The sequence below is a fragment of the Pteronotus mesoamericanus genome, unplaced genomic scaffold (genome assembly GCF_021234165.1).
Source record: "Pteronotus mesoamericanus isolate MK-2021 breed Mesoamerican mustached bat unplaced genomic scaffold, CSHL_Meso_final contig_25, whole genome shotgun sequence".
Taxonomy (NCBI): Eukaryota; Metazoa; Chordata; class Mammalia; order Chiroptera; family Mormoopidae; genus Pteronotus; species Pteronotus mesoamericanus.
In genome coordinates this window covers 101,850-122,836 of record NW_026555105.1, presented here as the reverse complement: position 1 = coordinate 122,836, position 20,987 = coordinate 101,850, and the positions used below count along the sequence as shown (strand labels likewise).

At 60.2% G+C, this 20,987-nt stretch overlaps 1 protein-coding gene across 1 annotated transcript in view; it reads right to left on the bottom strand.

Annotated features, from left to right (window-relative positions):
* Positions 1 to 20,987, bottom strand: part of TAF4 (TATA-box binding protein associated factor 4) — a 52,528-nt gene that overhangs the window by 7,405 nt on the left and 24,136 nt on the right. The window contains 13 exon segments of the mRNA XM_054573546.1: positions 6,132 to 6,251; positions 6,860 to 6,916; positions 7,403 to 7,528; positions 8,260 to 8,390; positions 8,654 to 8,823; positions 10,667 to 10,781; positions 11,157 to 11,304; positions 13,471 to 13,716; positions 14,217 to 14,306; positions 14,797 to 14,919; positions 15,472 to 15,591; positions 17,522 to 17,641; positions 18,739 to 18,905. Of these exon segments, the coding sequence (XP_054429521.1) occupies positions 6,132 to 6,251; positions 6,860 to 6,916; positions 7,403 to 7,528; positions 8,260 to 8,390; positions 8,654 to 8,823; positions 10,667 to 10,781; positions 11,157 to 11,304; positions 13,471 to 13,716; positions 14,217 to 14,306; positions 14,797 to 14,919; positions 15,472 to 15,591; positions 17,522 to 17,641; positions 18,739 to 18,905 (1,733 nt within the window).

Genomic DNA, 20,987 nt, shown 5'->3' with positions numbered 1-20,987 from the left:
CGAAAAACAACGTGTCGTGTTGAAAAGACACAGGAGCCAACCTGGAGGAGGGCACAGTGAACAAAGCCAGGGCCACCTGGGCAACAAAACAGATGGCAGTGATGGATCACTGTCGCCAGAGTAAAATAACTATCCCCACCAGAACAGCAGCGCCACGGATGAACAGTGGGGGGCACCAGGCAAACGCTGCAGCGACAGCGGACGCGGGCGACTCCAGGAGTGACCGGATGAGATGCAGGACAGCAGCAGGGCCCCCGTGTCTCCCGCGAGATACTGATGACAGAGGGAAAAGCAGGAGCTTCACAGCGGAGGCCCCTGCAGGGCCCCCTTGAACTAAGTGTCCAGTGGTCACCAGCAACAGGGCTCCTGACAGGAAGGGCCAGAAGGACACAGAGCCACTTCCGTGACAGCCTAGCAAAACCACGTAACCTGGGTTTAACCACGAGGACTCCTGAGGCCGCGCCGAACTGAGGAGCTGTACCACAGGACCGGCCCGTACTCTCCCTAAGTGTCAAGGTCAGAAAAGATGGGCAAAATGAGGAACTGCCACGGGCTGGAGGAGCCCGGGGGCCAGGAGGGGTCCTGGGCAGGACCCTGCAGCAGGAAAAGGATGGGGGTGAGAAGACCAGGAAAAAAAATCAAACCACAGAACGAGATGCAAATAACCCATCTGGTAAAGAACTGTGACCCTGCCCCGGCGGGTGCGGCTTCAGGGACTGAGCACCAGGCTGCGAACCGAAGGGCCGCCGGGCCAGGCCCCCCGCAGGGGGCGCGCGAGAGGCGGCCGCGCCTGGGGGCCTCTCCCCCTCCCTCTCCCCGCCCCTTCCCCTCTAAAAATACACAGAGTCTAAGTTCTGAAAGACAAAATGAAAGAGAGTCGTTAGCGAACAGTGTCACACCAATGATACACATTGGAAAATACTGCGTCAGGGATTTACGGAAACCCTCTAATGTTTTTGTAACTTTTCTGTATGTCTAAAATTAACTCAAATTAAAAAAAAAACAAACACTTAAAGACATGGCCTGAGGAAATAATCCTATACTTAACAAAAAAAGGGGGGCGGGGGTGCAGACGCCGAGCACAGCTCTGAACCGGGGCGCGACTGCCTGGAGCGGCGCCCGGCGCCCAAAGGTGGCGCCGTCCGGCCGACGGTTCTCTCCCGGTCCCTCCCTCCGAAAGCAACGACGCCGGTCCTCGTCGAGGATTCAAACAGGAAACACTGAGCTCCGGGCTCGGCGCTGCTCTCACGGACGCACCACGTTCATAGCCCCCACGTTTAGACACAGGCGCCGGCCTCGCATGGAGACGCTGCACCGCACACTCGACGAGGAGCCTCGTCCCCGCCTCACGCGGGCTCTGTCCTCGAGCCAGTCCGCCGCCCCCCCCCACGAGCACCCCCCCGCGCCACGCCCCCTCGGAGGCGGCCGCCTCGTCTGACTCCCGCCGTTTCACGACCTGACTGAGGAATAAATCAACATGCCTGTCCCCTCCACCCTCGCTGCCTCACTCGGGGACCCCGGCGGCCGACAGAGTGGGAAATCAGTTCCATCGAGCAAAGCACCAAATGCGCTGAAACCGGCGGAAACTGGTTTCTCGCCTCAGGGCCCAGAGGCCACAGCGGGACGCTGGAAAAAGGCGCGGGGGCGGGGGGGGGCGGGGGGGGGCGGTGGGCGCGGAGCGCGCAACCCGCGCCTGGACTTCCGCAAAGCTCGCTTCCGGAAGCAGGCACGGGCGGGCGCAGGCGCACAGGGGCGCAGACACCGGTGCGCGCCCATCCTTTCCGACCGCTGAGGAGCCGCCCCGCCCTGAAAGGCCTCTCGGCTCAGGCGCAGCCTCTGGTGGGGGTGGGGCAGGTGTGCAAGCGCCCGGAGCCTCTCGCTGGTAAAAACGCGACGCTGAAGGATGGGGGCGCCACTGCCAAAGGACATAGAAACAGTGTGAAGAGGCGTCCAGTGACCAATCCAGAAGGAACGAGAGTATTGGTTACCACCCGCTGAACTCAAAAGGAGCCCCCCAGTCCGCACACAGGGCGGCAGGCAAGGCCTGAGAGAGACGCCCCTCACCAGGCCCGCCGCGGTGTCCGGGCGCAAGCGGCGGGCTGCAGAGCAACGTCGCGCGCAGGGCCAATCGCTCCCGGAGGCATAGCGGGGAGTGCGCCGCCAGCGGCCTGGCGGATGCCCGCGGCGCCAGGTCACCCGCGTGCAGGGCCTGCACGGGGGCCGCCTGGCTGGTGACAGAAGCAGAGCACCGGGCCCGACCTCATGCTCCGGAGGAGGCAACGCGGAGGAGACTAACTGGGCGCGCGCACCCGGCGCCCAAGAGAAAGAGGCGCCACCGGGAGCGCCGGTGCAGCGGGGCGGGTCACAGGGCCGACGCACTAGTGTTTTGGGGTGACAGGCTGCGTATCAAAACAGACTGCACGGATGGAAACAATACAATAATGAATAATAATACAAGAATACACTGTTTTGCATACAACGTAAACCTACGTTAGCCCAACCCTATAAATGTAAAATATATATATATATGTAATATATATCACACACAAACGCACATACGTGAGGCTGGGAGGGAAGAAAATGTGATAGTGTCCATAATTGAGAGGGAATGAGGACTGAACTATTTCTGCAACTCTTGTGTAGGTTCGAAACTATTTTAAATTAAAAGAAAAACATTTTGAAAGTTCATTGACATTCTGGTGACACAGTAACAGGCAGCATTTTTTAGGATCTTGCCAAAGGCCCAGAGAAAACACAGCAACCAGGTAGCAAAACCTAAATCAGCAGACCATCTTGAGAACAAAGCCAGCGAAGATGAACCACAAGCAGCCACACGCCTGAATGGCATCCCAAAGCCGTGTGGGACACTCAGAGGGAGGCAACTGGGCACTGCCAGGCCTGCAACCCCCGAGGCCAGCGCCTTCATTGGAAGCGCAGGCTCATTCAAGAGCAGGAGCTAAACCTGGGAGGATCTGCCCACTCACACAGCAGCCCAGCGCTGGGAGCCCTCACAGGACCTGCCGCGCTCCCAGTCAGGGAACGCAGCTGAGCAGGAGAGGACCGCGGGGACAGGGGAAGGTGCAGGTCACTAAGGGCAGGGAGCCGAGCCGTGGACTCTAAGGACACGAGCACCCGCACTTACATTGCATGGAAACAATGTTCGAGGAGCCCAATCAAGGCACAACCTTGCCTCGAACCGCACTGCCTCTGCAGAGCTCAGGGAAACAAACTCACAAAAGCGAGCAACTGAAAAGCGTCAGAATTGAGTCCCACACAAGAGGAAAAGAGAGAATAAGGAGCAGAATGGCATCTGTACAGACAACGAAAACACCCAAACAGGTGAAAATTGTAATGTGCTCATTCAAAACAAGCTAAAAACAGTAAGGAAATAATTACAGGCATGAAAGAACAACAAAAATCAGATTTGGCAAGACTTAGAAATAAGGTCACAAAGCCAAAAATCGGAAGTTAGAAAACTTCATTTGAGAAAAAAAGACTAAACTAAAAAGAACACAAGAGCAAATAAGCACAAGACCTTAATACAGAATTATGAAGGTGAAAAAGATGCAAAGTATACATTCTTTTTTAAAAGGAGAGAGACTGAAAGGACTCAGGCAAAGAAGATACTACACAGAATAACAGGAATCTCTGAAGAGGGAAAACAAAATAGAAAAAAGTCATTAAAGAAAATGTTCCTGAATAAAGTAAGATTTGACACTGCACATTGAAGGGACACAATCTGTACTGAGAAACCCAATCCAGAATAAGCAACTCCAACTAAAAGTAACAGCTTCAAGGAAAAGAATTCTTTGGGCATAAAAAACACACAACATATGAGAGAAATGCAATTATCATGAGGCTTGAACAACAACACTTTATCCCAGGAAACAATGTAAGGTTCTCAAGAAAAGAAATGTGAGCCAAGGATTTTATGGCCGTCAAGACTGACCTTCAAGTAAGAAGGGCACGGGTATCAACATGCGAGAATTTAGGGAATGGTGTCCCCGTGAACCATTCCAAAAAAGTATGGTAGAGTTAGATTCAGAAAAACAAAATAACTAAACAGACATCAACATACAGACTGGTCACCAGTATTAAATACACAGTTACTTCCTAAACTGGGACTTAAAGGAGGCTAAAGGGAAAAAGCAGACTACAGAGAACCATGCAGCACATCACTGCTGAGTGAGCAAACGCATCCCCCCTGGAGTCCAGCCTCTCTGAGGGGGGAACCTCAATCACACTCCTGGCATCCAGGAGTAAGGATCACCCCCTAAAGTGAGACCTACCCTAACAACGGCTAACACCAGCCTGGGCAGGAAAGGCAGAGTCTGCGGGCCAGTCTACTAGGTCAGAGGGGTTTCCAGCAATGCCATGATCTTTGCACTTTGTTCACACCAAAGTGAAAACTAAAGCTAACTGCCCACTAAAACACTCTTCAGAGGCGGATAAAATGTAGTCACTCAATGTGTCACGCACAATATCCAGCCTTCAAACAACAATCACTAGACATGCAGGGAGACAGGGAAGTGTGACCCACAGTCAAGGAAAAAGGCGGCCAACCGAGATAAACCTGAGACAGTCCAGATGCTGGACTTGACGAAGCAGCTTTTATCAACAGGTTTAAAGAATAATGGGAAAATGTGGTCTCAACAAGTGGGCAGACTAAGAATCTCAGCAAAGAAATGGGAACCATAAGAAGACCTAAATGAAAATCCTAGAGCTACAGAACACATTAGCAAATAAAAACTTCATTGAAGGGGCTTAACAGCTGACTGGAGATGTGGTCAGGGAACAAGGATGAATCAGTAAAAATTATCCGGTCTGAAAAAAGATTGAATATACATGCAACTGAAAGTCCCAGTAGAAAAAATAAGACTGGACAGAAAAGAATTTTGAAGAAATAAAGGCTAAAACATTCCAAATTTGAGGGGAAAAGCTGTCCAACAGATCTAAAAACCCTGAGGTTATATATTAAGAGAATGAAGTCGTAATATAGCACAAAGAGGCTTCTAAAAACTAAAATGACAATCTTAAAAAAAACAGGCAGAGAAGTGAGACAGACAGGCACAAGGCTGGAAATTTAATCTGTAATCTCTTCCGCTGGGACCCAGATAACAATGGAGGAACAGCTCTGAGAAGTAGAAAGGTGGTTACATGTTTGTGGTTGTTTATCAGGTTTAAGAACATGAGTCTGCAATCCAGCAAAGCACATACAGCCTCTCTTCTTTTTTGTCATATGAACAAAAAAAACCACTGCACTAGAAACTGAATGTGCCCAAGGGTAAAATAGAAGGGGGTTCAAGGAATGGAGGGAAAACATAAAGGATGGCTAATTCCTGGATTCGCTTATCCTTTGTAGTCTGTTGTTCTGTAAAGTGATATAGCTCTCAATTTGCTTGGCTTATTCAAGAATATAAGAGAAATTGAATCTTAAGTTTAAAAAGAGTTGAAAGAAAAAACCAGGCTGTCAACCCAGGATTTTATACTCAGGGAAAACATTATTCAAAACTGAGGGAGAAGTACAGCCATTTCGGTAACGAGAAGCAAGGACTCGACCACCTGCAAACAGCACTGTAACAACGAAGGAAGTGTTGTCAATGGACACAGGCAGGAGGAATAGGGAAGAGTAGACACCAAAAATGGTACAGAAGTAGGACCTTATCAGGGAAAAGGTTTTCTCTTCCTGTAATTTAGTTAAAAAGAACTGACAGTTTAAGGCAAAAAATAGTATATTTTAAGGTTGGGTTTCTAACTATAAAAACATGCCAACAAAGCAAGCAGGAAACTGACAAGCCTGGACAGACACACCGTGCTGGGAATGACTGCTCCCTGTGTGGGTCCCCATCCCATCCAGTAAGAACAGCTACCCCGTGAGGGCCATTCTCCTGAGAATTACCATCTCCCATATTCTTTTCAAAATCACTATATCTTATCATATTCAACTATGGTGATTAAACGTCTTACGAGAAGGAACGCAGCTCAAGTGATGTTCACAAATTAAGTTGATTTGCATGGAACGTGTCAAGCACACACATAAGAACAGCCACTCCCGTGTGTAAGACTAACTGCCCGAGAAGGTGAATTGCCAGGTGCCCCACAGTCCCCTCCAGCCCCACATGCTGCTGTACCTCTGTCCCCGAGCCTGGGCCCGGAGAGTCCACTTTCCGCTTCTTGCGGGGCCCGATGGCAGCCAGAGCGGTGAGGTTGGCATCACGCTGCCTCATCTGCGCCAGCTCTTGCTGCTGCATCTGTGTGACAAGGGAACAAGAACAGTCTTCTCACTACAATGTGGCACACAGACATCAAGAGTTTGGCACAAGTTTTCTAAATTAAAATTTCTTTAAATGGAAACCATATTCTACAATTAGAAAAATAATACAGAGAGTGATGCTCATTGTAAAAAACTCAGAACATGTGAACAAATTTAGAACATATGAAAATTAAATGCACCCCATGAGAAATTACCACAAATTTAAAGTCGGAAAACACCTGTGCAAACACTTATTTAATTTTTAACCTTCACCTAAGGATATGTTTATTGATTTTAGAGAGAGGAAGGGAGAAGGAGAACGAAACATCAGCGTGTGAGAGAAACGTCAACTGGCTGCCTCCCGTACATGCCCCAAAGGGGGATTGAACCTGCAAGCTAGTATGTGCACTGACCAAGGATGAACCTGCAATTTTTTCGTGCCTAGGACTAAGAATCAACCAACGGAGCCAACCGGCCAGGGCAAAACACATTAAATAGCTACAGAAATGCCATCTTTTTGACCCCTCTCTTCTGCTGGATGTTCTGGGTGAATGTGCACGTATCTCCAGTGGCAGACAAGGTTCCCTGACCACGAAAGGCCCTTACCTCTTTCGCCTTCTGTTTCAGCCGTAATTGTTCCGGATCCTCTTGCCTGGACCGAGACTATTTTTCAGAGAAATAAAGAAGAAATGTAAGTTATGTCCTAAAGGTTCATCACCTGACAAACGCATTATCTTATTTACAATATAACAATACCAAGGTCATGACAGAAAACATATTAAATTGTTTAAATGCTTAAGACCAAAAGATAAAATTTGTATTGCATATCATGAGAAATAAAAACAAACATAATTCTTCTAAAAGCGATATCATTTGGACAGAAAAACAAAGACAGGGTCTCTGACAAGCCTGCCAGCTGCAGGGACCTAACTGGATGGGACTTGAGGATAGGGCACCAGGACAGGCCCTGCCCTAAATGCCATGGTTCCTGAGGCCTCGTGCCTGAGCCCTGCTCCCAGCGGCACCCCACACATCACTCTGGCCACCCAGGAACTCAGAGGGCATCCGTGGTGCCCAGAACACTGGCTGAATGGACCCCCGAGGCCGACTGGGGTACCCAGGACACCCTGGCCAACTGCAAACACTTGCCTTGGCTGCTCGCATTAAGATCTCTCTTTCCTGCTCATCTTTCCTCTGTTTCTCAATTTGATCAAGCTGTTCAAAAAATTTGAGCTGAGCCCGGACATCACTTGCCTGCTCATATCTGTCATCATCCTACAAAGGTGAAAAAAGGGTTTGTCACGAACTGGAAACCCAATGGGACAGTCAGTGAACCCCTCCCGGGGTCCAGTCCCCACAGCGCTGCCTCCCAGACCTGAATCCCTCCCGTGCACCCCGACACTGCACCCGACGTGCGCCGCAGTTTCACACAAGGAGGCAAAGGCCCAGTGAGCTCACGGGGACGTTCCTCGGCGTACACTTCGATGTTTCAGTCAAGTGATATTTAAACATTTTTACAGTAACATGAACATTCTAAAGCGGAACGGCCCCCGCTTCCATTCTAACTGCCGCTCTGCAGGTGCAGTCGCGCGGGCCTGTGCTGCCCACGATGCCCGTGGACAGTGCTCGCAGCTGCAGAGCAAGCAGCGTGCGCTCTGACCTCTGCTATGGAGCCTGGGCCTCTGGTGCGGCTGACCCTCCACAGAACACAAGGGCCGATGTCTGAGTCACTGGAGCGGGCCGCAGCCCTCGCCTGCAGCTTTAGCTGGGAACCCCGGGGCAACCCAGGCCCAAGACCCCATCGTGTCCAAGCTGAAGGTCACCCCCGCCTCTGTCTGGCTGCCCCTCTCCACCCTCCCAGCCTGGGCCATGGAGCCCGACAGCACTGTGCGGCCACAGGAGGGGGATCTTCCCAGACCCCGCTCTGCAGGAACCCCCACGAGCCGGCACAGCCGCCTGCCTGTGCGGGGACAGCAGGACAGCCCGTCCGGAGAGCAGCACGTTACCTTGTAAGAGAAGTTTTTCTGCTGGGCCGTTTCTGATATTTTTTCCACGAGGTTCTGTAGCCTCTGCTGCGTGGCGTGTGACACGTAACTCACCACATCAGGGTGCAACTCCGTGATGCCGTGTTTCTTACCTGGGGGCCAGGCAACGGTGCAGGCATCTCAGCACTTCTCCCCCCCCACTCGGCTGCCCTGCGCAGCCTCGGGCAGCCCCGGGAGGCCCGCGGGCTCAGCACCGTCACCGCCGACCGCATGGACGGCACGGCACGACCCGGCCAAATCACATGGCGGAGAGCTGCTGGCGGGGCAGCTTGACCCTAAGCACGAGGGTCGTGGTGCCCACCAAACCCACAGAGGGATACAGATATCCAGTGACAGCCACGAGGCTGGAACGTACCTATTTCTAATATCCTTCTCTGCAAAGGCGCTGGGAGGAGGAAGGTTTCATCTTTGCAGGACCGCGTGAGTGTGCCCACCAACTCAGAGTTTGTGGCTAAAATTCTTGCACTTTCTTCCGACAGGTTGACTCCAGCCATCGACGCCACGTCGTTGATGTCATCGTCGTCCCTTCAGACAAGAGGAGAAGATGACTCTACGGAGCCAGGGCTGCCGCAGGAGCACACTCAGCTGGTCCCGACTTAGGGGCTATGACTGGGGGTGGAGGGGCCCCTTGCAGAAAGTACAGCGCGTGGCTGCCCGGGCATGTGTCCCACCAGCTGCCTCGTGTACCGCGCTGTCACCTGACCGAGGAAGCCCAGGGTCTTCCTGGACGGTAAACCTGGTGTTTTAGAGGAACACCCACTCGGGGTCAGAGCAGACGTGAGTCTCTGCATACAGATGAATGAGTGTGAGCACAGGCTTCCCCCAAAGTTCAGACAGCAAAACCCAACGATACTCTCCTCACTGCTCAAGGAGCTCCCCCAAGTGGAACCCTTTTGTAAAATCACGATCATTCACTTATTCACAATACAACCACAGACTCTCAGGGAAGCTGGCGCACAACACGAAGAACTTCTTCCTGAGCCACTTGAGGGTGCGCTGAAAACCCGACACAGCGCCCTGGAGCCCCCTGTGGACAAAGGCATCCCGGGCAGAGCCAGGCGCCCTCAGCAAGCAGGCCCCCCGCGCTCGCAGACCCCCAGCCACGCTGACCCGCCCTTTCCGGCTGACTGGCCCAGGGCATCGCCCACGGCAGCGGGCCCTGCCGGAGCCACGCGCTGCCTTTCCCTCTGCGCCTCTTCTGCCTCCCTAGGCTGGGCGCCCTCCGCAGCCCTTCCTTGACCCTCAGGCCTTTCACGCTTGGAAGGTCACGGGCCACTTGTTCTGTAGTTTGTCCTTGTTTTCCATCGGACTGAGGTCCCCTCATGACAAGATGTGGGAACGCACCTTCAGCAGGAATTTCACACAGGTCATGCCCCGTTCACTGCCTCGGCCTCCGCAGACTGGGCTTCACAGGCCCCTCGCTAACATGTCCTCTGAGCCCCAGCCCTGAGGCCTCCGGCCAGCTTCCCCACCATCAGGGCCCCCCGCCCCTCAGGGTTGGTTAGTGACAACCCAGTGTGTGTGCACGCGTGTGCCCTCGGAAACAGCGTGCCACATCCCACTCCTTGTAAACTATCAGTTTACTCCTTTTATGGGCTCCTGACCTCCTGCCTTCGCCGTGGGTACTGTCCGTTCCTACACAGCGGCCAGCAGGAGGGAAGCCGCTCCGGCCACCTCTGTGAGCTCTGACCTGGCCCAGCCCTGCTCTCTGACCTAAGGAGACACGCCAGCCCCCTCGCCTTCTCCTGATCCAGGCCCCGGGGCTGCCTTTCTGAGGCGCCCTGCACACTTAGAAGGTGAGATCTGACCACCTGGGTGCTCGCTGCCACGAGGTGTCACTGCTCCTGGCTCCTTCGGTGGGGGGGGCGGGGCCCTTCCCTGTGTGCCGACCTCAGACCTGTCTACACGGAACCACAAGCTGACCCCCTCCCGCTGCGCGCCCCATTCCGACCCACACCCCCACAGGGGCCACGCGGCCCCCCTCCACGCTGCGTTTCACTCCAGGGGAAGCCGAGGCTTCCGAGCCTGTCCACTTGCAGTGCTGATCTATGGGGGACCCCACCCTGGCTGCAGCACGCCCCCCTCCCTGCACCGCAACGCTGCCCCCGAGCCAGGCTTCGCAGGCAGAGAGGAGCGGAAGGCCCTGCAAAGCCTCCTGACCCCTGACACTTCCTACGGCCTCATCGTATGGTGGTCACCGTGGCAGCCCTTCCCCTGCCACGCCCAACACCTGGACTCCTGGCCGGGAGACCCCGAGCAGGCCGCCGCGGGCATGAGGCAGCGCGCAGCGTGACTGTGTGCTCTTGGAAGACGGGGCCGCGAGGCTGTGCCGATGGCCGTCCTGGGGCCTCACAGAGGAAATCCTCACCGGAACGAGCCGCCCCCGGGCTCCTTGAGTTTATTCTTCTGAGCAGCAGCTGCCTGGGCCGAGACAGCAGAAAGGGCTTTGGTTCCAGGTAACACAGCAGGTTTCACCACCGGGACTGCAAAACAAGGGACAGAGGAAGGCCCCTGACGTGCGTGCGCGCGTGTCCTGCCGCGTATGGCGGAGACCGGGAGCGCGGCTCCAGTGCCTGGAGCACCCAGGCGGGACGGGTCCCCACCCACTGCCTTCAGGGTCCCACAGGGGACGGATTTCCGACTCTAACTGACGGGTGACAGTGGAGGTGGCGTCCCTCAAGCCTCTGATTCCTGCACCGCCAGGCAGAGGCGACGGTGGGCAGCACCGCGGGGTCGTCAGCGCCACTGACGCACACACTTCAGCGGCTAGAAGGGCCGGTTTCTCTGCGTGCGTCCCAGAAGGGCAAGAAGACCAGAGGGCGGGGAGGCGGCGGGCGGCCCTGGCAGCACGGCCTCACCTGGCTGCAGCGGGTTCAGCTGGATCTGCTGCGGCGTGGTCAGCACGATGCGGCTGTGCGGCTGCCGGAGGGCCACCATGGGCGTCTGCGTCAGCGTCACCTGCGGGGGCCGGATCAGGGCTCCGGGCTTGGGCGGCTGCTGGATCACCTGAGGCAAAGCCACCGCCCCGTGAGCAGCAGCGGCAGCAGCTGATGCCCTGTCCCCAGCCGTCCCCCTGCCGTGGCCCAGGTGGGGACAAGGTCAGACACCGGCACCCACCAGCGCCTCGGGTCAGATTCGCTGGCTGGACAAGCACATGACCCAGCTGGGGAGAGGCCACTTCCCCCCACCTGTCAGGGAGGTGATATGGCCACGGGGGTCTACAGGGCAAGTCTCTGTTTCTCCTCCTCACTTTCTCTAAGAGGTGAGGTGGCGTTCACGCTGGGGCGAGGCTAGATTCCCTGTATCCTGCCTTGAACTTGACCCTAAAGACGGGCCTCTCCTACTGCCCACCAGATGTGGCCAGAGCCCCACCCGGCTGTGCGCCTGGCACTCCCCTCGCGGCACGGCCCGCGGGGCTCCGCCTGCCTCTGACTCTACCACCAAGCGCGCACTCGCCCTCCTGCCTGCCCCTGTACCTGTCCCCCTGCCCAGCCAGGCCCGCCCCGGCACGCAGCGGCACCCCGCCCCTGCTGGGACTGAGCGCTCCCCGCGAGGCCCTGACACGAAGGCCCCTTCCAACGCCACACAGCTGCCCTCACGCAGCCAGGCCCAAACCTCTGGGCCAGGAGTTTCAGGACCCAGCTTCTGAGGTCTCCAAGGGTAACCCGGTGGGTGTGTTACGGGGCAAGCCTAGACGGGTGGGGCAGTGCCCTGGGATCAAACGGCTTCTGCAGCCCCTGCGGGTGCAGCTCAGCGGGCTGACCATCGTCCTCCAAGCTGAAGGGTCACCAGTTCGATTCCCAGTCGGGGCATGTGCGTGGGTTGTGGGTTGTGGGTTCAGTCCCCAGTCAGGGTGCCAATGAAAGACAACCAATGGGTGCTTCTCTCTCACATCCATGTTTCTCTCTCTCTCTCTCTCTCTCTCTCTCTCTCTCTCTCTGTCCACCTCTCCCACCGCCTTCCCCTCTCTTTAAAAACAAGCTATTTCTGCAAGAAAACCTGTAAAAATTCGCACTGTGCAGGATGAGTAAAGGCAATACCTCAGACGCGTCAGGTCAGGTTTAGCCACAAACCCAGGGAAAAGCTCCCAGCTTTCCCATCTATACAGGCTTCAGGGAAAGCAGGAAACCGGTCAGGCCCGGGTCCGGCCGCCCAAGGCTGACTGCATGCACACCAAACCCGCAGAGCGGAACGCAGAAAGGACCCTGCTGCTCGACGCGGCCTCTGAAGCCCGGGAACACTGGTGACGTCACACACGCCACACACCAAAGGCTGACCTCTGACAGAGAGTGGCTTCCCACAGGGTCTCTTCAAGAGAAGCCAGCTTTTGCGTAAACCAGCCCCCGTGGCAGCTGAACAGGGCAGCTCTGTCGCGACGCTGCACAAAAGCAGAAGGCGGAGCAATGTGCCCCCCCCCCCACCCCTCGGGAGTGAGAAGGAACATGGAGCTGCCACGAGGCACCTCCAGCCCCGACCGCTCACAACCTCCCTGCCACCCGGTCACCCTGCTTCCTCACTGAAAATCCAGGCAAAATCCAAGCAGGTTTCACCCTGAGCAGGCGACAGGGCCCCATGTGGATTCGATCACCCACTGGGTCACGATGTTGGGCCACCATAAAGAACACTCCACACCTGCCAGTAAGTGCCAAGGAGCCTGTGCTATGTTCACCTGTAAGTGGCTCTAGAGGAACAAACTCTTTTCATCTGCCCCCGATCCGCCTACAGGAGCAAAGATAGCCTTGCTGTGGCTGCAGCCGTCCGAGGACGGGCTCACCCGGCCACGAACGCGCAACGGCATCCTGATGCCTCTGCGGCCGCCGGGCACCAAGGCCAAACTCGCCGAGAGCCGGCCTGCACTGCAACTCAAAGGCCCCCACGGCCACCTGCGCGACCAGCACTAGTACACACTGTTTCTTGGGGCTGGACCATTGCTCCTAAGCCAAGGTACGTCCAGGTAAGAGTCGCTACAAGCACACCACGTCCCTTTAAACCAGGAACACCCCGAACAACACAGGTGAGGGACTGGCCACCTGCTTACATCATGTCGCCAAGGAACGGAGGCCCGCACCCGGCCACCGAGCCAACCGCGAAGCGCACACCCAGGGCTGCCCCGCAGGCCTCCCGGGGCCGTGGTGGGCGGCCGGGCAGGGCGAGGGGCTGTCGCCTGCATACCAGTGGCGTGGGCTGCCCCTGCTTGCCAGCGCCAACCTGTGTGGGCTGCGCGAGGCTGATGACAGGGGGCTGGAGGGCGCTGGTCACGGCGGCGGCCGTCTTCCCGGCCGTGCGCTGGACGGAGCCGCTGAGCACCACGGCCGTGAGCGCGGTGGTGGCCTGCGGGGCGGGCGGCGGCTGCTGCTGGCTCTGCTGGATGAAGGCCGCGGAGTCCGGGGTCAGCTGTCTCAAGGCGGGCAAGCTCCTCTGGGCGGAAGCAGACACAGGGTCGGCGGGCGGAGCAGCGTCAGGTCTCCTCTCCCCAACGCAGAAACGCGCGCTGGAGAGCGGAGGTGTCAGCGCCCGCGGGGGCCGCCTCGGAGGCCGGGCGTCTGATGCAGTCCCCCCCACCCACCGGCACCGAGCGGGACCGCACTCAGGGAGACAGCATGGCGCTTCCGCGCTGCCCGTGAGAACGTCAGGGCATGGAGACCCCCTCAAGGGCAGCCGGTGCTGCTGAAACCCGGGGTCCCCGGTGGGCCAGGGCCCCCCACGGACCACCCGGCGCACTGACCCTGTGCTTGCTCTGCGACGCCCCAGCACACCCCCGGCGCTGAGGTCCCCAACTCCCAAAAACGCTTCAAAGAGGACAGCGGGCACCCAGCCACAGGGCACTGTAAGCTTCCAACGCGCAGGTGCCAACTGTGCGGCCCACCCCACCCCCTGCCCCGACAGGCACAGGGACGGGCCACGGGCCTCGCCGTTACCTTCAGGAAAGGCACAAGGTAAGGTTGAGGTGAAGAATTGAGTTCTCGGTAGAGCCGACTGGTGAAATCTTCGGCTTCAATTTTTCCGTCCTGAAAAATGAAATAGACATGAAGGCCCTGCGCGAACAGGAGCCCAGGCCCGAGCCCCTGGCCCAGTGCGCTCCACTCTCCGGGCCCACGGTCCCTGCGCTCTCGCCAGGCCTGGCGGCACGGAGGCCACCGGAGCGTCAGCGCTGCAGGCTCTGGCCAACAGCGTGTCCCGGCCGCGCACTGGGCGCTCAGCGGCGGCGCTGGCCAGCCCACGGCTGGTCCCCTCACCCAGCTGTCACTCGACATGCTGCCAGGAGCAGATCAGCCCGCAGGGACCTCCCCGTCACGGCCAGAGCTGCTGCACAGGGGCAGGGGGTCAGGGCACCTTTCCTTGGACACGACACCCCATGTAGGCCCCAAACCTCCGGAAGGGAAGCCCTGCACGCCGGGGCTCTGGCGGGACGTCCTGCCCAGGCGCCTGGCCCTCCTGCAGGGCCCCAGGACGGCCTTCATGTCACCTGCAGGACAGAACTGGTGACAAAGCTCTTACCAGCAGGTGCTGCACCAGCTCCTTCACGTTGGCCGCCGTCTCCGTGGACTGTTTCCCGGACGAGGCCAGCTTTATCAACGTGGACAGAAAGTTCTTACACTTCTTCACGTTTTCCATCGTTTCCTGAATTCAAGTTAAGAAGACGCCAGTGAGAAAGCCTCAGAAGCAGATTCTCATCACCGCTGTGGTTTACCTATGACACACGCGTGGGAAACGTGTCTCTCTCCTCTAAACCTTGCCACGGGGACTCTCCTGGCCTGCTGCCAGCGGGGCAAACCCAACGGGCGCCCATGGGGGGTCCCGCCCACACCCCGCTCAGCAGGCAAGTCCCCGCCAGGGCGGTGCCCAGGTCAAAGCCGCTCCGCACAGAGGCGGGTCCCTGCGACAGGCAGCGCAATGCTGCCCATCGGGAAGAAAGGCCGCATCTGCCCAAACGCGCAATGAAAGGCGCTGAGGTGTGGGCCACGGCCACTGAGGCTGATGGGAACACGCGGCAAAGAAAGAGGAAAACGCTCCCGGGAGCGTGCGCTGCCTGGTCCGCAGGCGCTGAACGGGGACGACGGGCGCGCTGCTCTGCGGGCGCCGCTCCCACGGCCCGCGTGTGCCTCCTGCAGCGCCACTGCCGGGGCCTCCACCCACGCGGCCGGCCTGCAGGGCGCACGGGGCAGCACTCACCGTGGCCGCCGTGGAGGCGGTCGTGGCCCCTGGGACGGTCCGCTGAGGTGTCCCCGTCTGAACAGCCGCCGCCGTCCCAAGCGAAGCTGTCTGGGCAGCGCCCCCCAGAACGAGCTGCGGCTGCAAGAACCCAAAACACGAGGTGAACAGAGGCTGCAGGCAGCGGCCGTGCGCCTGGGGGGCGCGCGTCCTCCGCGATGGGCCCTGCCGGCCGTGTGTGTAGAGGCAGGGGGACCCACAGACACCGGCAGGCCGCACCCGGCACTGCCGTCCTCAGTGCCCGAGACGTAGAGTCCGCACTTGCAGCGGAAACCGGGAAGGCCCATTGACGGAAAGAACCTGGTTCTCGGAAGTGGGTCCTGAAAGTCCTGCGGTGACCAACACAAATCACCTCTGACACGCGAACCAGACCTCGTGCTCAGAAAGTACAGCCACCAGAGAAACAACAGCCGGAACGCCCCCGCTCGGCAGTCCGAAGCCTGGCGGGAGGGCAGCCCCGGGGCGGGCTACGCTGGGGCCCCGGCCCCACGGCCGCCGGGCCGGCCCCTCCTTGCTCCCCGAGAGCGAGTCCCACCGGGAGCCTCACCAGGAAGCAGCACAAGAGAGGCTGGCGCACAACGGGAGCGCGGGGCGGGAGCCGGACAGAGGGCCACGTGCTGAACTAACGGGCGCCCGGCCGCGAGGCCGGCCCGGTGCCACCGTGTTCACCGGTCTTCTCCATTGCCCCTCCTATTCTTTAAACACCCCTCTCTTACGACCCCTGGGGGCAGGGACAGTGCGACCCTTCCGCGGGCCTCAGGTGGGCGTCCCAGCATCCCGTCGGAGCACTGACCCGGCCCCCGCCCCCCGAACGGGCCGTCCTGGGCACCCGCTCGGGGGCCCAGGGGGCTGCAGGTGGTAACCCGACGGGCTTCCTGCACAGCCTGTCTTCTGTCCCTGGTAATGTGAAGCCTGAACCATTGCCTGTCAGCAGCGGCAAACCCCGGACTCGAGCCTCGGGGGGAACAGGGGGAGACCACGCCGCTGCCGCTGCCGCCGCCGCCGCCGCCGCCACTGGGCAGCAGGGGGCAACGCGGGGCGGGTGGGCGCCCCTCCCCCAAGCTTTTCTTCACACCAAGCCTGTCCCCACATCCGACACTGAGACACTGCACAGAAGCAGATGCAGAGCTGACTAAGCTTCACCGCCCTCTAGAAACGCCTCTCACCGAGCTGGAACGCGGACGCGCCAATCATACGGAACCTGAGGCTGAAGCCGGCGTCCTGCAAAGTCCCCGACGCCTGGGCGCAGCTTCCCAGCTTAAACGACACCCAGTGCAGACGCCCGAGGGGAAGGGACACAGGACGCAGGGAGAGGCGAGCCCGGCGCAGGCTGCTCCGGGCCCTCCACCCGCCACGCACCCCCCTCCCCGGGCCGCGGTTTCCTCGTCCAGAGGAGGGGACAGAGCCGGCTGCCAAGCGCTGCCGTGGAAATCACGCCGGGCCGGCAACACGTCGAAGCGCAGTCCTGGCCCTCGCAGACGCCTGGCGACACCCAGCCGAGGCCACAGCCCTGCGCTCACCGCGCTCACTCCAAAGGCCACCTCGCCCGCTGCAGCCGCCCTGCTTCTGGCTGCTCCAACCCCACCGGCTGCCACCAGCCCCTCCCGTCTCCCCGAGCTCAGCGGGCAGGGGCGGGCATGTTGCCACGCGCCCCAGTGAGGACGGCACGTGCACAGCGAGGCCAGGACGGGGTCCATGGCAGCGCCGCCACCAGCGGCCTTCGCAGGCGCCCAGTACACGCGGACTCCCCCCTCGGGGCTGTCCCGGCCTCGGGGGAGCCTCACAGTCACGCGTCAACAAGGTGACGCGACAGGCTCTGGCCTGGGGGGAAGCTCCCGCAGGTGCCCCAGCAGCTGACTCAGCGCAGCTTCCGAGAGAGGGAGCCCTGGCCCAGCGTGTGCCCATCGTCAGGGGAAACCACTGTCTTCAGAAAACCTTCCTCCCAAGACTCTGCCTCCCGCCCTGCACGCACCTCGCGGCCGGTCCCCGCGGCCAGGACGCCGCGCCTCACCTGCACTCCGGGCGAGCGCTGCAGCGCAGCCGCGGGCTGGACCGTCGTCTGGGCCTGAGACACCTGCTTAATTATGGTCGTTGGGGTCACCTGCCGGGCAATAATCGGGGTCCCAGGTGCCTAGAAAACAAGCGAGACTCATCTAAAAGGAGCAACGGTGACTGCCCACCACCCAGCGCTCCCCACATCAACCCTGAACACAGCACCAGAAACTCTCGGGCGTCTACAGTTCAGGCACAATTCTCAACAGAGCCGCCCGAATTCTAAGTGCTTGTTACCAAAGGCAAAGCGCAGGCTTGCAGTGTGTGAGGGAAATGCCTCAGACGCCTTCATCAAAGCTGGTGACGCGGTCCTTAAAGGACACATGCATCTGGGGACTCGGTCCCCGTGGGGGCTTCCTGGGACCTCGTGCCCAAACACGGAAAGGAGTGACCAAGGCAAGAAGCAGCACGTGTCCCTGGTTCTAAAGACTGGTCACACCTGAGCCCCGACAGGAAGGCAGCTCGAGTCCTGAGCAAAAGGACCGCGAGGCCGACAGCCGGACGCCGACGCGCGCAACCAGAGCGGAAAGGATGCCACGGGCCCCCGACGCCCGCCTCACACCTGACAGCAGACTCGGGGAGCGGGCTGAGCGGCCGCAGACCCCAGTTCAGGGGCGCTCCCTGAGCCACCTCAGCGCAGGCACGCCCGCCCAGAGGCAGCACGGCCAAGGTCGCAGAGGAAGGCGTCTTCTAGAGGCTTCCAGCCCCCGCGCCAGCCCCCAGCCAGCCGACTAGCCGAGGACAGCAGAAAGACAGCGGCAGCCAGGACGGCCTCGTGGACGGCAGGGGCGGGACGTGCCGGCCATGCCCACCGGGAAATCACGCCACAGCAAGGGCCCGGACACGCGGCCAGCCCGGCACGCTCTCCTGCATCGGGCCGTCCTCCCGCACAGCCCCGCGCCTGCGTGCGCCTGGGAGAGCCGGCGCTCTCCCGGGGCCCCTAACCGCTAGGCCAGCGCAGGGCCTCAGCTAGAGGTGTGGACCGGCCGGTGCCATCAGCACCACTGCGCTGTCCCGCTGCAGAGAGGAAACCGAGGCACAGGCGGTGGAGTCACGGGGAGAAGGGCAGGGCCGGGGCGAGCGTCCCCACGTGGGGACTCAGAGCCGACCCCTCCGGGCAGGGCCGTCCCGGACGCCAGCCGCAGGCACCCGGGGCAGCACGGGGCGCGCACTCACCTGGACAGCAGAGATCTGGACGGGCGGGGCACTTGTGGGGGTGGCGGGGCGGGGCGCCACGGCGGTCTGAGGCTGCGCCTGGGCGTGCGCCTGCGCCTGCATCTGGGCCAGGGCCTGCTGAGGGATCATGAGCAACTGCCCATTCTCGCTGCGCACGAGGACCATACCTGGGGACAAAGGACACCTGGCGTCAGCGCCCAGGAAGCAGTGGCTCTGCCGAGAGGCCAGGCGGCACTGAGGAGGAAGGGGGACCGGGGTGAGACAGAGCCACCGGACGAGGAAACTCTTGCCAAGGATGGAGCGCGGGACAAGGACGCGGGCAGGGCCGGCGTCGCAGAACTTGGGGAACAACCGTACCTCCTTGCCTGTGAGCCGGCTCCTGCCTGCCTCGCTGTCCTCCTCGGCCACCCGCGCAGCCTTGGGGCAGGCACACCCTCGGGGAGGAGCCAGGACACCCAGGGCTAGCAGAGCCCCCGGAGCACCCTCTCCCGCACACAGGCTGCTGGCTGGGGCCTCAGACCCAACACTGCCCGGGACAGGTCCCTCCAGCCCTCCCCCTCCCACTTCCTGACGGGCAGCTGAGACCTGAAAGGTGTGGCCACCCCCGGGGGCTTCCCAGCCAGCTGTCCTGCGAAGCCCCAAACAACTCCTCCTTCCAGCAGCTGGACCCCGTGGAGCCCAGGCGCCGTGCCCTCCGGCTGTGGGGTGTCCTCAGCTGGGGGGCAGGGGCCCCCCCACGCAGACAGGGAGAACCACTCACACCATACACGCCTGAGCCACACGGCTGCAAAGCAAACCCAAGCGCGCAGGTTTGGCATTCACTTTAGCTTCAAACACCAGCAAGCGAGTGGAGAGCCCCGAGGTGATCAGCCGCAGCAACGGCAGTGTCTAACAGCGCACTGACTTTCCACGCACGACGGAGCCGTGACAGGGGACCCACACTCTCCGCCGGGCGGGGCTGCAGCACCGGCCCAGCACCCCGGCCGGGTGGGGGCGTCGCACCGCCCTGGTGGCCGAGCCCCGCCCTCCCCCAGGGCTCGGCCGGCAGAGGAATTCTCAGAAGGGGCGTCAGGCTGAGGGCCCTGCTGGCGCCAGGCCCCCCTCCCGCACCTGTCAGGAGCCCCGAAGTGCCAGGCCCTCCTCGGGCTCCCGCCCTGACCCCAGCCCCCAGAGAACCACCTCTTCTGTCCACGGCCATCCCTTTTAAACGAAGCCACGCTGAAATCACCTCCCAGCCAAGGACCAGGCTGCCCTCCCCAGCCCAGTGCCCCAGTTAGGCGGGCACAGGCGCAGGACGTCAGGGGCCCGCCCCGCCGCCACCCAGGCCACGCCTGGGACGGAGACCACGAAAGTGAAAGCCTGGTAAGCGCCCCGACGCCATCCTCTCGGGGCTACCAGCCGTCACGCTCATCCGTCCATGCGGGACCCCCTGCTCCTTCTCATGGATTCTGGACGCCAAGCGTCCCCACCAGCAGGACCAGCACCAAGTGAGGCTCGGCAGTTCCCACGGCTTACCGCCCCAACGTCACACTCGTTAGCACAGCCGTCGACACATGTACGCCGACCACCAGGTGCTTTGGGGATTAAAAAGTTACATCTACAGAAAGTGGAAGGACCACAGAAGTAACGGGTACCTGCCAGGCTGCAGTGCAGCCGAGATGCGGTGAGGCGCTCTGCTCTGCACACGCCCCCAGGGGAGGGGAGTGTCTGCACGCGCTGGCCTGGCGTAGGGGCCCGGGACGGGGATCGGGGGGGCTCCCCGCTGGCTGCCCTGGCACAGTGCATCGCCGTCACGGACAGAGAGCTGGACGCGCTCAGCGGCCCTGCAAGCGTCGGAACACCGACAGCCACGCCAGCGCCGTGTTCCGGTGACACGGTCACAGCTCCAGATCTCGTAAACTCTGGGTGTGATTCCTCACGCCCAACACGTAGCTGCCCAGGATCTACGCAGAGGCCAAGAGGCACAACTTTCTCTCAAAATGTAACTGAAGAATTTCAGACGAAAACTTGAGAAGAAATAACAGCCTGAGCTTACAGGCTGCCCCTGGGCCCGGGGACGCCCGCCACCCTGACCCAGGAGGGAAGGGACCTGCCGTTCAGAGGCCCACCGAGGCTGGCCGGGGGCACCCCGAAGCAGCGGCTGGCACCCCCAGCGCCTTCCCCCACGCCGCACGCGCCCTCTGGCGCATCGTTCCAACGGAGGCCGAGGAGGGCTGCGTCCCATGGGCCACGCTCCCCCGGCCCTCACG